This window comes from Myotis brandtii, unplaced genomic scaffold (assembly GCF_000412655.1).
Source record: "Myotis brandtii unplaced genomic scaffold, ASM41265v1 scaffold4, whole genome shotgun sequence".
NCBI classification, from domain to species: Eukaryota; Metazoa; Chordata; class Mammalia; order Chiroptera; family Vespertilionidae; genus Myotis; species Myotis brandtii.
In genome coordinates, this window is record NW_005365371.1 from 3,097,213 (window position 1) to 3,111,722 (window position 14,510).

General features: G+C 38.9%; 1 protein-coding gene across 11 annotated transcripts in view; it reads right to left on the bottom strand.

Moving 5' to 3' along the window:
- LRCH3 (leucine-rich repeats and calponin homology (CH) domain containing 3) overlaps window positions 1–14,510 on the bottom strand; it is a 109,350-nt gene that overhangs the window by 49,452 nt on the left and 45,388 nt on the right. For all 11 annotated transcript variants that reach the window (XM_014545275.1, XM_014545280.1, XM_005873142.2 and 8 more), the window contains exons 5-6: window positions 11,435–11,571; window positions 10,220–10,329 (exon numbers count right to left, since the gene is read on the bottom strand). In XM_014545275.1, coding sequence (XP_014400761.1) covers window positions 10,220–10,329; window positions 11,435–11,571 — 247 coding nt within the window. The remainder of the gene's footprint in view (window positions 1–10,219; window positions 10,330–11,434; window positions 11,572–14,510) is intronic.

The window sequence follows — 14,510 nt, forward strand, 5'->3', positions numbered from 1 at the left end:
TTTCCACTCAGCCAGCCTTCCTGTGGTTCTGGATGATGTCCGTTCCGTCTTTTAGTTGTATTTTTGAAGTAGTTGTTCGAGGCAGCAAACTCGGGTGTTTACCTATGCCGCCATCGCTGGTTTGGTCTTGATGAACTCCTTTAGCTTGTTCTTGTCTGTGAAGCTCTTCTTTTACTTTTTTGAATAGGAAATGTGTACTTTTTTAATTTTTAGTTTTACTGTTGAAAATATTACAAATGTCCCCTTTGTGGTTTTTTTGTCCCATTGACTCCCTCCTCCCCATATCCTCCCCTCCCAGGCTTTCACCACACTATTGGCTGTGTCCATGGGCTATGCACATATGCATATACCAGTAAGTTTCCCAGTTAATCTCTCTCTCCAATCCTCACCCCTCTTTACCCATCTCCCCTCTGAAATTTGTCAGTCTGTTCCATGCTTCTATGTCTCTGGATCTACTTTGCTCCTCAGTTTATTTTGTTTATTAGATTCCACATGAGTGAGATCATGTGATACTTACCTTTCTCTGACTGGCTTATTTCACTAGGCATAATACTCTCCAGGTCCATCCATGCTGTTGCAAATAAGATTTCCTTTTTTTTTTTTTACCACCATGTAGTATTACATTGTGTAAATGTACCACAGCTTTTTTTATCCACTCATCTGCTGATGGGCATTTGGACAGTTTCCAGATCTTAGTTATTATAAACTGTGCTGCTATGAACATAGGGGTGCATATATTCTTTCTGACTGGTGTTTCATGTTTCTTAGGATATACTGGTATTCCTAGAAGTGGGATCACTTGGTCAAATGGTAGTTCCATTTTTAATTTTTTGAGGAAACTCCATACTGTTTTCCACAGTGGCTGCACCAGTGTTCATTCCCACCAGCAGTGTACTAGGGTACCCTTTTCTCCACATCCTTGCCAACATTTGTCATTTGTTGATGATAGCCATTCTGACAATGTGAGGTGATACTTCATTGTCATTTTAATTTGCCTCTCTCCAATGATTAGTGACTTTGAGAATTTTTTCCTATGTTGCTTGGCCTTCTTTCTGTATGTCTACTTTGGAGAAGTGTCTGCTTAGGTCCTTTGCCCATTTTTTAATTGGATTGTTTGTCTTCCTTTTGTTAAGTTGTATGAGTTCCTTATATATTTTGGAAATTAATCCCGTATTGGATATATCACTGGCAAATACGTTCTCCCATGCAGTGGGTTCTTTTCATTTTGTTGGTTTCTTTTGCTGTACAGAAACTTGTTATTTTGATGTAGTCCCATTTGTTTCTCTTTTGTTGCCCTAGATGTATCTGTAAACATTTTGCTATGAGAGATGTCTGAGATTTTGCTGCCTATGGTTTCTTGCTCTCTCTACTCCTTCTGCCACCCCTATGATGTGACTGTTGGTATGCTTGAGGTTGTCCCAGGGGCTCCTTAACTATCTTCATATTTTTAAGATTCTTTTTTCTTTTTGCTCTTCTGATTGGGTGCTTTTTGCTCCCTCATATTCTAAATCACTGACTGGATTCTTGGCATCCTGTACTCTACTGTTGATTCCGTTTATTTCAGTTAGTGAACGCTTAATTTCTGACTGGTCCTTTTCCATGTCTTTGATGTTCTCACTAAGAAAAGTCTCACTAAATCCCTTGAAGCTCTCATTAAGATCCTTAGGCATCCTTATAACCATTGTTTTGAACTCTGTATCTAGTAATTTGCTTGTTTCCATTTCATTTAGTTCTTTTTCTGGCAATTTCTCCTGTTCTTTCATTTGTAGCATGTTTGTCTCCACATTTTGGCTGCTTCCCCGTGTTTGTTTCTATGTTTTAGGTAGAGCTGCTACGTCTCCTGGAATTGGTAGAGTGGTCTTGTATAGTAGATGTTTTGTAGGGCCCAGGGGCTCAGCTTCCCCAGGTACCTGAGTTGGGTACTCTGGGTGTGCCTGTATGTGGGCTGTGTGCACTGTCCTATTGTAGTTGAGCCTTGATTGCTGTTGGCATCGCTCAGAGGAATTAACCCCCACACCAATAGGCTGTAAGGACTAGCTGCAAAGAGCTGCTGTGCAAGAGACACCCCTATGGACCAGGACTTGCTTCGGTGGGTGCTCACTGAGTCTGCCAATTGAGTGTGTTGCTCGTGGATGTGTAGAGTTGTAATCTGGCACAGTCTGAAGCTATCTACAGGGTGTACTGGTTCTGCGGCCTCCTGGGAGGTGCAAAGTCAGCCACTGCCTGTGTCCTGCCTGGGGCCACCTGGCAGGAGCTACAGAGCTATCTGCAGATGGCTGCTACTTGTGTTGGGCTTGAAAGTGCCCAGGTGAAGCCCAGCTGTGAAGCAAGACAAGCTGCTGCTAGTGCCAGGCCTGGGCCCTCTTACAGAGAGGCATGGGGCATGCTGACACAAGTAGCTCCTTGTTTGACCGATTTTAGTATGGTCTGAAGTCTGAGCCAGAATAGGCCATTCAAATAGAAAAGTTACTGCAAACAGCTTGGTTGGGGCTGCAAATTGGGTGAGATGGGGTCTCAGGGAATCACCAGGGTGGGGCAAACAGTGTGGGCCAGGTTGATGGAAATTCAGATATAGCCCCTGCCAATCAGCTCTGTTATGGGAGAAGTCTCAGTATAGGAACAATGACCCCTGCAAGCACCTGTCTGGGAGAAAGCCACCCCTGAGTTCTTGCCCCAATGCCATACAATCCAGTTCCTCCCCATATGTCCCTGGATCCCCCTAAGCCGCTGCCCCACCACTAGAGCTCAGAGAGAATGAGTCTGAGTAAGTCTGTGCACCAGCTCTTTAAGAGGAATTGCCTGGGACTCCAGCAGCCTCCGTGTCACTCAGCCACCATCCCTGCTGATTTTTATAGCCCAAAGTTATGGGGGCTTCTCTTCCCAGCACTGGAACCCTGGGCTGAGTGATCTGGTTTGGAGCTGGGACCCCTTGCTCATCACGTAGACCTCCGCAGGCTAGATATCTCTTCTGATTAAAGAAACACCACATGTGGATGTTAGACTGGCCCATTCTGTGCCTCTGCCCTTCCTACCAGTCTCACTGTGCTTTCTTCTTTAATTCTCTAGTTGTAAAACTATTATCAATGATCTTAAAAATATTTTGCTAAGAAAAAGAAGCCAGACATAAAATGTTACATAATGTTTTTAGTTCATTTATATGAAATTCTAGAAAAGGCCAAACTATACTGACAGAAATTTTATTGGTTGCCTGGGGCTGAGAGTAGGGGACAAGGACTGACTATATGAATGGGCATGACAGTGATGGAGATATTATATTTCTTGATTGTGTTGGTAGTTTCATGATTGTATCCATTTACTAAAACTCACTGAACTACACATTTAAAATGGATATTTAAAAATTGTATCTCAGTAGAGCTGCTTTTAAAAATCTGCCAAACCAGCATTGGTTGCTCCACATGTGCACTAACATTTTACGTTGTCAGTCTCAATTTGAGACATTCTAGTGGGTGGGCAGTGGAATATCATTGTGACTTAATTTGCATTTCTATGATGATTAATGATGTTGAATATTTTTTGTGTGTGCTTATTGGTCATTTATATATCTTTCTTAGTGAAGTGTCTATTCAAGTCTTCTGTCCATTATTTAATTGGGTTGTTTGTCTTTTTAACATTAAGTTGCAGGCATTCTTTAGATAGACTGGATACAAGTCCTTGTCATATCTATATTTTGCAGATATTGTCTCCCAATCTGTGCTTTAACTGTTAATTTTCTTTTTACATTTTTTATTTATTGTATTTAGAGAGACAGAGGGAGAAAGAGACATCAATTTATTGTTCCAATGCACTCATTGATTTTTTAATATATATATTTATTGATTTCAGAGAGGAAGGGAGAGGAGAGATAGAAACATCAATGATAAGAATCATTGATTGGCTTGCCTCCTGCACGCCCCCTACTGGGGCTCAAGCCAGCAACCAGGCATGTGCCCTTGACTGGAATCAAACCTGGGACCTTTAAGTCTACAGGTTGATGCTCTATCCACTGAGCCAAACCAGCTAGGGTTACCTGTTAATTTTCTTAATATTTTCTCTTCACAATAAATGCTTCTAATTTCATTTATTTATGGTTATTGCTTTCTGTGTCCTCAGAAATCATTGCCTGTTCCAAGTCACAAAGATATCCTCTATTTTCTTCTAAAGGTCTTATAAGTTTAGTTTATACTTGTTTTTAAACATACTTTTAAAAGTTAGCTGAATTAAAACCTAAAACATAAGAGTCTATTTAAAAATATATATTTTTTTATTGATTTCACAGAGGAAGGGAGAGGGAGAGAGAGAGAGATAGAAACATCAATGATAAGACAGAATCACTGATCAGCTGCCTCCTGCACACTCCACAATGGGATCGAGCCCACAACCCGGGCATGTGCCCCAACCGGGAATCAAACTGTGACCTCCTGGTTCATAGGTCGATGCTCAGCTACTGAGCCACACAAACCAGGCGCAATAGTCTACTTTTTAATCGTCTATTAGAATTTTATTTAATAACTCTAACTAGGTTGTAAAATAACTTTCAATGGTACAAATTTAAAATTGTGTTCTGGTATTGAATTTTCTATTCCATGTACTCTTACATTGTTCATGCATGTAACTTTTAAAAAGTTATATCATGTTGTCACAACAAATTAGAATTCCAGGTGCAGGGAAAGAGCAATGAACTTTGATTTCACAGATAAGGTACCAAGTTTACTACTTACCAACTATCAGCTCAAAGAAGTCACTTAATATTTGTAAAATAAAGTTACCAAATTTAATCATATTACCTTCATATAGTAAAATGAAATCCTTCTGTCAAGTAAAAACAAAAGCAGCAAAGCCCCTAGTTGCCATCGGCCATTAGTGAACGTAAAAGTTTTTATAACTTGTCAATTATTTTATTGATAAAGATCTTACTTTATAAGATATTTATAAGATAGGGCATGTGGTAACATATAGTCCTATCTGTCCAATGTACTAAATATACTGATTCTAAAGATCCAAAAAATAGCCCTGACCCGTTTGGCTCAGTGGATAGAGCGTCAGCCTTCGGGCTGAAGGGTCCCAGGTTCAATTCCTGTCAGGGGCATGTACCTTGGTTGCGGGCACATCCCCAGTAGGAGATGTGCAGGAGGCAGCTAATCAATGTTTCTCTCTCATCGATGTTTCTTTTTTTTCCTTCTTAATATATATATTTTTAATTGATTTCTTACAGAGAGGAAGGGAGAGGGATAGAGAGTTAGAAACATCGATCAGCTGCCTCCTGCACACTCCCTATTGGGTATGTGCCTGCAACCAAGGTACATGCCCTTGACCAGAATCGAACCTGGGACCCTTGAGTCCCCAGGCCGACGCTCCATCCATTGAGCCAAACCAGTTAGGGCTCATCGATGTTTCTGACTCTCTATCCCTCTCCCTTCCTCTCTGTAAAAAATCAATAAAATATATTTAAAAAATAAAATAAAGATCCAAAAAATATAGGTACCTTCCTCATTTTCCTACCTTCTTCCACAAAGCTCCTTTAGTCAAAAATTCTTTCAGTATAATTCTAAAATTACTTTTCTACAAGAAAAGCAGTTAATTTCTCCTAAATTTTTATTTTGAAAAAACTCATACCTATCTGAGTTGGGAGGATAATACAATGAACATCATTTGTCCTTCATCTATATATCCCAACTATTTAAGTAGAATGTGTTATGTATATCATCTACATGACACATCTGTTCTTGTGCTTTTCCCCCTTTTTTCTTATGCTTGTTTTAGAGTCCAGATCTTAAAAACAGGTGCTATGTGTGTTTTATCACAGCAAAGTCAAGCCAAGGTGCCTAATTTTAAAAGATTTCTAATCCTATATAATAAAAGGGTAATATGCAAATTGTTCCCTTGACCAGGAATTGGACCAGGAGTTCAACTGGGAGTTTGACCAGCGGGCAGGACTGGCCAGCCAACGGCCCACGGTCCTCCCCCTGGCCAGCCCCTACCTGTGCACAAATTTGTGCACCAGGCCTCTAGTGATATATCATGATTGTATCCATTTACGAAAACTCACTGAACTACACATTTAAAATGGATATTTAAAAATTACAACATAATTAAATATTATGTTGTAAAAACCAACATAATATTTAAAATATTCTTTTCTGCAGCTGCCAAAAGAAATATGTATATTTGAAGATTTACTGAAAAATACTTTTTAATATTATGCAAGTTTTTCAACTAATGATATTCAGAGCTCTACAGGATACCTTTTATATACTGTAATGTATTTTCAATCAAGTGGCCAATCAAAATTAGCCTAATTTTACTGTGATATTTTTCAGTGGTCAATATAAAATTAAGAGAGTCCTGGCCAGGTGGCTCATCCCATACACCAAAAGGTTGCAGGTTCAGTACCCGGTCAAGGTATGTAAGGGAGGCAACTGATCTATGTTTCTCTCTCACATCGATGTTTCCCTCTCTCTCTCTTTCTCTCTCTCTCTCTCAAATTAATAACCATATCCTCTGGTGATGATTAAAAAAACAAAAAGGAGCCCAGCTGGTGTGGCTCATGGTTGAATATCCACCCATGGACCAGGAGATCACGGTTCGATTCCCGGTCAGGGCACATGCCTGGGTCACAGGCTCCATCCCCAGTGGAGGGCGTGCAGGAGGCAGATGATCAGTGATTCATTCTCATCATTGATGTTTCTAGCTCTTTCTCCCTCTCTCTTCCTCTCTGAAATCAATACAAAAATATTAAAAAACCAAAAAGTAAAGAAAATTAATATTTGCATTAAGTTAGTTTATTGTTTTATTCAGTTACCCCTAGTTTCTATACATGTTCGCTCTGGCTCAGAGATTAAACTGATAAAATTAAAGGGAGACATACCAGTTTATCAATTTTCCAGGTTTGGTCAGTATTTTCCTGGTTTTAGTCCTAAAAGTTTTATATCCCAGAAATCCACTTAGTCACACACAAAGCAGGACAGATAGTTATCCTATACTTAATTTTGGCCTTCAGTGGGCCAGACAGAGTTCTGCCAGGCTTCAGCTATGCCCTGTCAGAAAGTCCAGTCTCCCTAATAAACTACCTAGATTCAAACGCATAAGTGACCTCTGTAGCAGGAAGATGAACTATGAAATCAGTATAATGCAGTGAAGAGTTTCAAACATAGTTTAACAGATCTGGCCCAACAGCTTGGCACCATAATTTACCAGCTGTATGACTTTAACTTTTCTCAACTTCTGTTTTCTCATAAGTTTCAAACAAAAAAAGGTTAACAACAACATCTACCTCAGAGAGCTGCTATAAAGACTAAGACAATATAAGTTAGAGCCTTACACAAAGCCTGGTTGCCACAAAGCATTCAATAAAAGTTATCAATCTGTGAAGAATGCACCCTTAGGAAAGAACATTTCCTGATATAACAAGTCACTAAATCTGCTTCATCTGAGTTTAGTTCATCACATATTTAATGAATGCTAGGCAATGTTCTAAGTGCTAAGAATACAAATATGATGGTCATTGCTTTCACAAGCTCAGACTTGTAAAGAATTCCACTGCTGGGGTTATAGATGCAGGACTTTTCTTACCAGCAGCTTAATCTTTCTTTAGGTTTGTTTCACTGCCATCATCATAAAGAAACATATCAGCTTAAAATCACCTCAGCAAAAAAGCATAGGTCACTTTAGGTCACCACTGAAAAGTATGTGTGCCACTGTATAAATGAAAGCGTTATCACAATAGTGCCAATTGCTGAAGGAGTTGGAAGCATTTCCCTCTGGAAATGAGTGAAACATCTGTGACCTTCATAAAATGATTTAAAGAAAAGTGTGTGTTGCTTTTATGTTACATAAAAGTAGTTAGAAAGTTGCATCTAAGGACTAATAGTATCACAGCATCTAATTTGTATCAAATACCTGAAGAACTACAGGATTAATAACAATTCTCTTTAGCAAGACAGGATTCTTTTAGAACTGAACTCTTTCTAGATCACAGTAGATAGCTAGTAACTACAATGCCTAATATTTGTATAAGGCTTAATGGTCAGTATAACACTTTCACACACAGGTCATTTGATCCTCAGAACTACTGTTCGAGTCTAAAGAGGGTAAAGATCATATCAAAGAAACGGGGGTTCAAAGGGGTTAAGTGAACTGCCCAATAGTACGGGGATTCACAGCTAGAACCAAAACATTCTGACTCTATGACGGCATTTTGAATAAATTACAATGCAATTTCACTAATCTGTACCCCAGTGAGAAAGATATGAAGGTATAATATCTCATTCACTGGTGCATGAGGAGTTCAAGGAAATATTTTATGTATATGTAAATATATAAATTATCTATCTATATATACAAAAGCCTAAGCGGCGGAACAACCAGAACGACAGGAACGACTGGTAGCTATGATGCACACTGACCACCAGGGGGCAGACGCTCAACGCAGGAGCTGCCCCCTAGTGGTCAGTGCACTCCCACAGCCAACTTCCCCTGGTCAGCCAACCTCCTGCGGTCCTTCCCACCCGGGTGGCCAACCTCCCGTGGTTCCTCCCCTGAGCCAGCAGGCCCTGATCACCCGATCAGGGCCAGGCCCCCGGGCTGGACAGGGAACTGGGAGTGGGTGGTGGTGGTCACGGCCCCTTTCCCAGGGGGGCCGGCAGCCAACCTCCCATGTCTTGTCTCTCCCCCATGGTGGCGGCGCGGCGTCGAGGGAAGGAGGAGGTGGGGAGGTGGGGAACCCGTGGTAGCGGGGTTCTGGCGTCAGCGCCTGGTCTGGCGACCATAGCCTCCTCTCCGGGCCCTGGACTGGGATGGGGAACCGGGGGTGGGTGGCGGTGGATGCAGCCCCTTTCCCACGGGGGCCAAGGGCCGGCTCCTTTCTTGGGCTGGTGGCCAACCTTCCACACCCTGTCCCTCCCCGTGGCCGGCAGGCCCCGATCAGCCCGGCCCTGATCAGCCCTAATTGCCAGCCAGGCCTAGAGACCCCACCGGTGCACAAATTTCGTGCACCGGGCCCCAATATACATATATGTATATTTTAAAATTTCTAGCACATTGTGAAAGTATTACAAATGAAGTATCATAACTCCTTTGGAGAGACATGACATATTTATGCTATTTAGACTTTGCATTTAGAAAAGGTTTCTCCACTGATCCAAGCTTTCTTTTATCTCTTAGAAACACACAAGTCTCTTGTTAGTTTGTTGTTGTTTTCTATGTATGTTTTAAAGTAATCTGATGATGATTGCTATAGTAAAAAAAATTGGGCTAAGACAAAGGACAGAATCACAGGGTCTACAATTAGCACTGCAGCCCCTGGCTAAAGCTCATTATCCATATAGGTGACGATACTCCCTCCTTAGTGTCTTTAGGCTACCCACACATGTAGCTACCAGGACGCACTATTAATTGTCTTACACTCAAATCTCAAAGGTAGAGTAGCAGCTTAATGTTCCTATTCTGTTATTTCACAGGGGGGAAAACTTTAACTTAGCAAGAATTACTAACTCCAGGGGAGAAAAATCAATTGGTATATATAAAATAAAAGCTACTTTTATTTTTTGTACATCTTTTCTTTAATTGATTTTTTAGATCCCAAAGTGACATCAATTCCAATCTCTTCACTCCCTATAGGAAAAATGAAGCACAAAAAGTTTGAGAGATTTGCCTAAATCACAGAGCTAGTTAAGAGAAGAGCTAGGTTAATATTCAAATCACTTGGACCAGTGGTTTTCAATTGCGAACCGCCCCACCCCCCCCACCGACCCCATCCCTCTGAGGGGATATTTGGCAATGTCTGGAGACATTGTTTGTTTGTCATACTGGGAGAGTACAATAGAAGCCAGGGATGCTGCTAAATATCTTCCAATGTATAGGACAGCTCCTCACAACAAAGAATTAACTGGTCCAAAATAACAAAAAGTGTTGAGGTTGAGAAACCCTGATTAGAGTTACGCTTTGCCATTATCTAACTAATCAACATTTTACTTAATATAAGTATTCTGAGAAAAATAGTGTCAAAATAGGTCATTTCCTTATAGTCAAACATTCAGGCAGATTTAAGGGTCTAGTATATTTTATTTCTTGTGAGACAGAATATGACAATTAAAAAAAAAAAAAAAAAAAAAAAAATAACAAGCACTGGTGAGGATGTGGAGGACAGGAACTCCTCATACACTGTTGGTAGGGTTGTGAATTAGTGCAACCACTATGGAAAACAGTATGGAGGTTCCTTTACCAGGAGCCAAAACCCAAGGGTCTCCTATCATAATCTGGCAGATCTGGAGCAATCTTACAAGCTTGTATGTTCAGGTACTTAAATATGTGAATTTTGCCTTTTATGCATATCTAAATAAAGTAACACATACATGCAATCAAATTGTTACTCATCTGAAATGTGTCCCTTTTTTAATCACAATCAGCTTTTTACTTAATGTATATTGGAAACAGAAGGCATTTCTATTAAGTACAAATACTAAAAATCTAACACTCATTTTAGCAAATTATATTATTTGTTATTTTAGGTATTTAAATGATATAAATATAGGCTCTATTTTCTAGATACTAATAAGTATCAGTAACATATAAAATAATTTATGATTACAAACAGAATATCAAGTAAATTTATTATTAGTTAGGCATAGTCAGGAATTTAAAGCATTGCTCCCACATGAATTATATTAGCAACTTTTGCTTTTAGGAATCCAACAATCATGTACTATTATGTTCTCCATTGTACATTCTGTCAGAAAGAAAAGCAGGAAATGTTTAAATATTAAAGCTATATATATATCTGTTGCTACCTGTTGGCTTCTGTCCCAGAAGTCAAAACACAAATTCTTTAGTATTATGAGACCCTTCTATAGTTATGATGTTTACTCATAGGGAAGTTTTATAGTTGCTATACAGAGGCTTGTACCATCAGTTGATTGCAGAGTAAAAAAGCTACAGGTTGGTAAATATTTTTTAGATTTTACAATGTTTAGAATATATATGTAACACTACCCATAATTACTTTACTTAAAATAATTTCATTTCAGTCACTGCTAAGCAAATGACCAAACTAAATAAATAAAGGAACTTAAGATTTTAGAAAACAGGAAGGTACAAAAACACTGGTAAGAAGAGATGCGCTGATAGTCATTAGTTCTGAAAGCTAAGTATTTTTATTTGTCTCTAGATTCAAATTTTACCAGAAAAAAATTAACTCAAATTTCATTAGAAAAAACTTTACAGAAGAATCCCGCAAGTTTTTTAAAAAGTCAATTTAATGAAAGGAAAAAACACTTCTGGACACTGTATCTATCTTCCACACTATTTAGTCAAGGTTTCTAACGAATACATAAGTGTATGCATTTTAAAAGAACTTAATTTCCAACAGAAAGACAAACGCATAATGTTTCATTCTTTGCCGAAAAAGTTCATAACATCCTTCAAATAAACGATGATTTACCTGTGCAGGAGGAGACTGTAATGGATTGTTATCTAGGGCAATCATCTGTAGGTGTTTGAGGTTCCGATAACAAACAGGGATTGTTGTAATTTTATTACAGGAGAAGTCTAACCGTATCAAAGGCAACTCTGCCAGCTCTGCAAAGAGATAAAATGGAAACGAACAATTAATGATATTTCAAAACAAGACAACTTTGACAGGAGCTTCTAGTGAAATATAGTGGATTTAATATAAGTATTTACTTCCATTCTTTCTTAGTGATTAAGTGATATAGCAAAGTGGTATAAAATGAAATCTAGATGCTACAGACAGGAATACTAATGAAAGCAAGCTGTTTGACTCCTCACAGAACTACAGAAAGTTGAAGGCCTGATACCAGAGAAAGATGGGGATAACAAAGGGATCAGATGATAGCCTGTATAAAGAACAAGTTAGAGATGCATAGGTTTCCATACTGTAGGAACAGAACCAAGATCCATTAAAAAAAAAACCTGTGACCTGACTACCAGGAGCTGCAAGGTATCTCACTTTTCACTCCTGGTAAAAACCCTTCAAGATATTTTATTAACTTCCTTAAAACTAGGAAGCTTTTTGTGACTGTATGACCATCTAAAAGATATTACTGTTCAATTAAGGTATATAGGAGAAAGGAAATTTTCTGAAAAGTGAAAAAACAAACATGGGAAGGTTTCAAATTGGGTGAAAGAAATCAACATGAAAATGCATATATGATCCCATTTATCTAACATTTTAGAAAAGACAAACTATGGAGAACAAAATAAGAGGTGAGGGGTGAGTGTAATTAAAAAAAGGAGCTTTTTTTTGAAGTGATGGGATATTTAGGTATCTTGACTGTGGTGGTGGTTGCATAAAAAATAAGTGAAAATTCATGGAACTGTACAATACCCCCCTAAGAAGTCAATTTTACTATATGATAATTTAAAAAAAGTATTTAAAAAAGTATTTAAAAAAAGGTGTAAAACAATTTTCCAGAACTAAAGATGTGAATCTCTGGTTTGGAAAGAGACCCACCAAGTAAAAAAACTCATACTATGGCACATCATCATAACTTTCAGAGCATATGAAAAAAGGGAAGATCTTAAAATCTTAACGAGAGAAAAACAATGTGTCACAAATAATGGACTGGAATTAGGAATAGCATCAAATTTTCAACCATTAATTTTTAACACTGAAAGCTAAAAGTGAAAAAGACCTGAAAATCCTGAGAAGAAATAATTTTCAATCTAGAATCTATAACCAAATTATTAATGAAGGGTAAGTACAGAATAAAGATGTATCTTTCCAAGTGAAGTATCAAAAAATGTTTTCCTAAAATAAATAAATATAAAAATAAAATAAATAAGAAATATATTTAAAAAATGTTTTCCTGCCCTGGCCAGCACTGCTCAATGGTTAGAGTGTTGGCCTGTGCACCTAATTGCAGGTTCAATCCCTCGGCACGTGGAAGGCAACCAATCAATGTATCTCTCTCACACTGATGTTTCTCTTTCTCTCTCTTTCTCTGTCCCTCCTCCCTCCCTTGCACTTTCTCTAAAAATCAATGGAAAAAAATAGTCTCATTCCTCAATGAGGATTAAAGAAAAAAAGGTTTCCTATAACGCATTCTCAAGAAACTACTAGAAGATGCCCTCCAGCAAAATGAGGGAGTAAAGTAAGAAAGAGGAATTATTTGTCAATTATACCTTAATAAAGCTGAAATTTAAAAAGAAAGTAATAAAGAGAAAGACATGGAATCCAGGAATAAGAGTATTCAATACAGAACGAAGAAAGCTGGGCAGCAATAACAGAACAACCAGTCCACATTGGAAGAGAAGGAATAAAGGCTCAATAGGGAGATATGCAGGGAATAAAAAAATGATAGGTAATCTCATTGGTTTGACTAATAAGGATGCTGGAAAAAGAGGGAGGAATTAACCATAGTTACCTAAATAAGCAAACAAATGAAAAGAAACAGAGAAATTACTAACTCTAGAAAAAAAACTAAAAATAAGATATACAAGGAAGAAAATGAAATCAGAGTACATTATTTTAATTGGAAGGGAACAATATTTATATCATTATAATAATGTACACAATGAATAACAATTTAATCGAAAGTTGTGATAAAAGTCACACTGTGAAAATATGAAGAGGGAAGTAAAGATATAATGGTAATAATGTAAGGAAATTAAATCATCTACCATTACAGAAAACTAACATGTGTCAAAGTTGATAAATCCAGCAATAACTGTAAAAGCACATAATTAGAAATATGTCAACAAATACCAGTAAAAAGTGTCAAAGGAATTGAAGGTAGGTACTTCTGGCCCTTTAAATTGAGGAAGGGGATAGTTGAGGCAGGGTAAATGCTATTATTTATTTTAAGCTTTTCGATATTATTTGTATACTAGGGGCCCAGTGCACGAACATTTGTGCACAGGGGTGGGTCCCTCAGCCCAACCTGCACCCTCTCCAATCTGGGAGCCCTCAGGGGAGCCCTCTCCAACCTGGGAGTTTCTGTCTGTCTTTGCAATCATATGAGCATATTGTCTGAGACCCCAACCCAGTTTGGTTTAGTGCTCACAGAGTAATAGAGGTCTTTTTTTTTTCTTTGCTCCATTGTTGGAGATTTCCTGGAAGTTGCACGATATCTTCCTTTTAATTTTTCCTTGACACTGATTTTACTTATGTCTCTCACCTTTGCTTTCCCTCCATTCCCCACCCGCAACAGTAACTTGTTCCAGGCTCACTTTGCTTGCAGCGGTTCTCAGGCTGTGGATTGGGACCATCGGAAAACACATATAGCATCCTAACTAATAATAGCCAAATTTGGTAATTGACCGTACCTTTGCTACGCCTCCCATTGGCTAATCAGCGAGGTATGCAAATTAACCGCCAACGAAGATGGTGGCTAATTTGCATACTGCAGGCAGGGCGGTACAGCACCAGCCGCCAGTGCAAGCCGCCATCCAGGCCCCCGTGGGCGACGCCAGAAGCCGCTTGCCTGCCACCCAGGACCCGATCCGGTCCCGGGCCGCAGGCACGCCGGCCCCGCAAGCCTCAGAAGCCGCCAGAT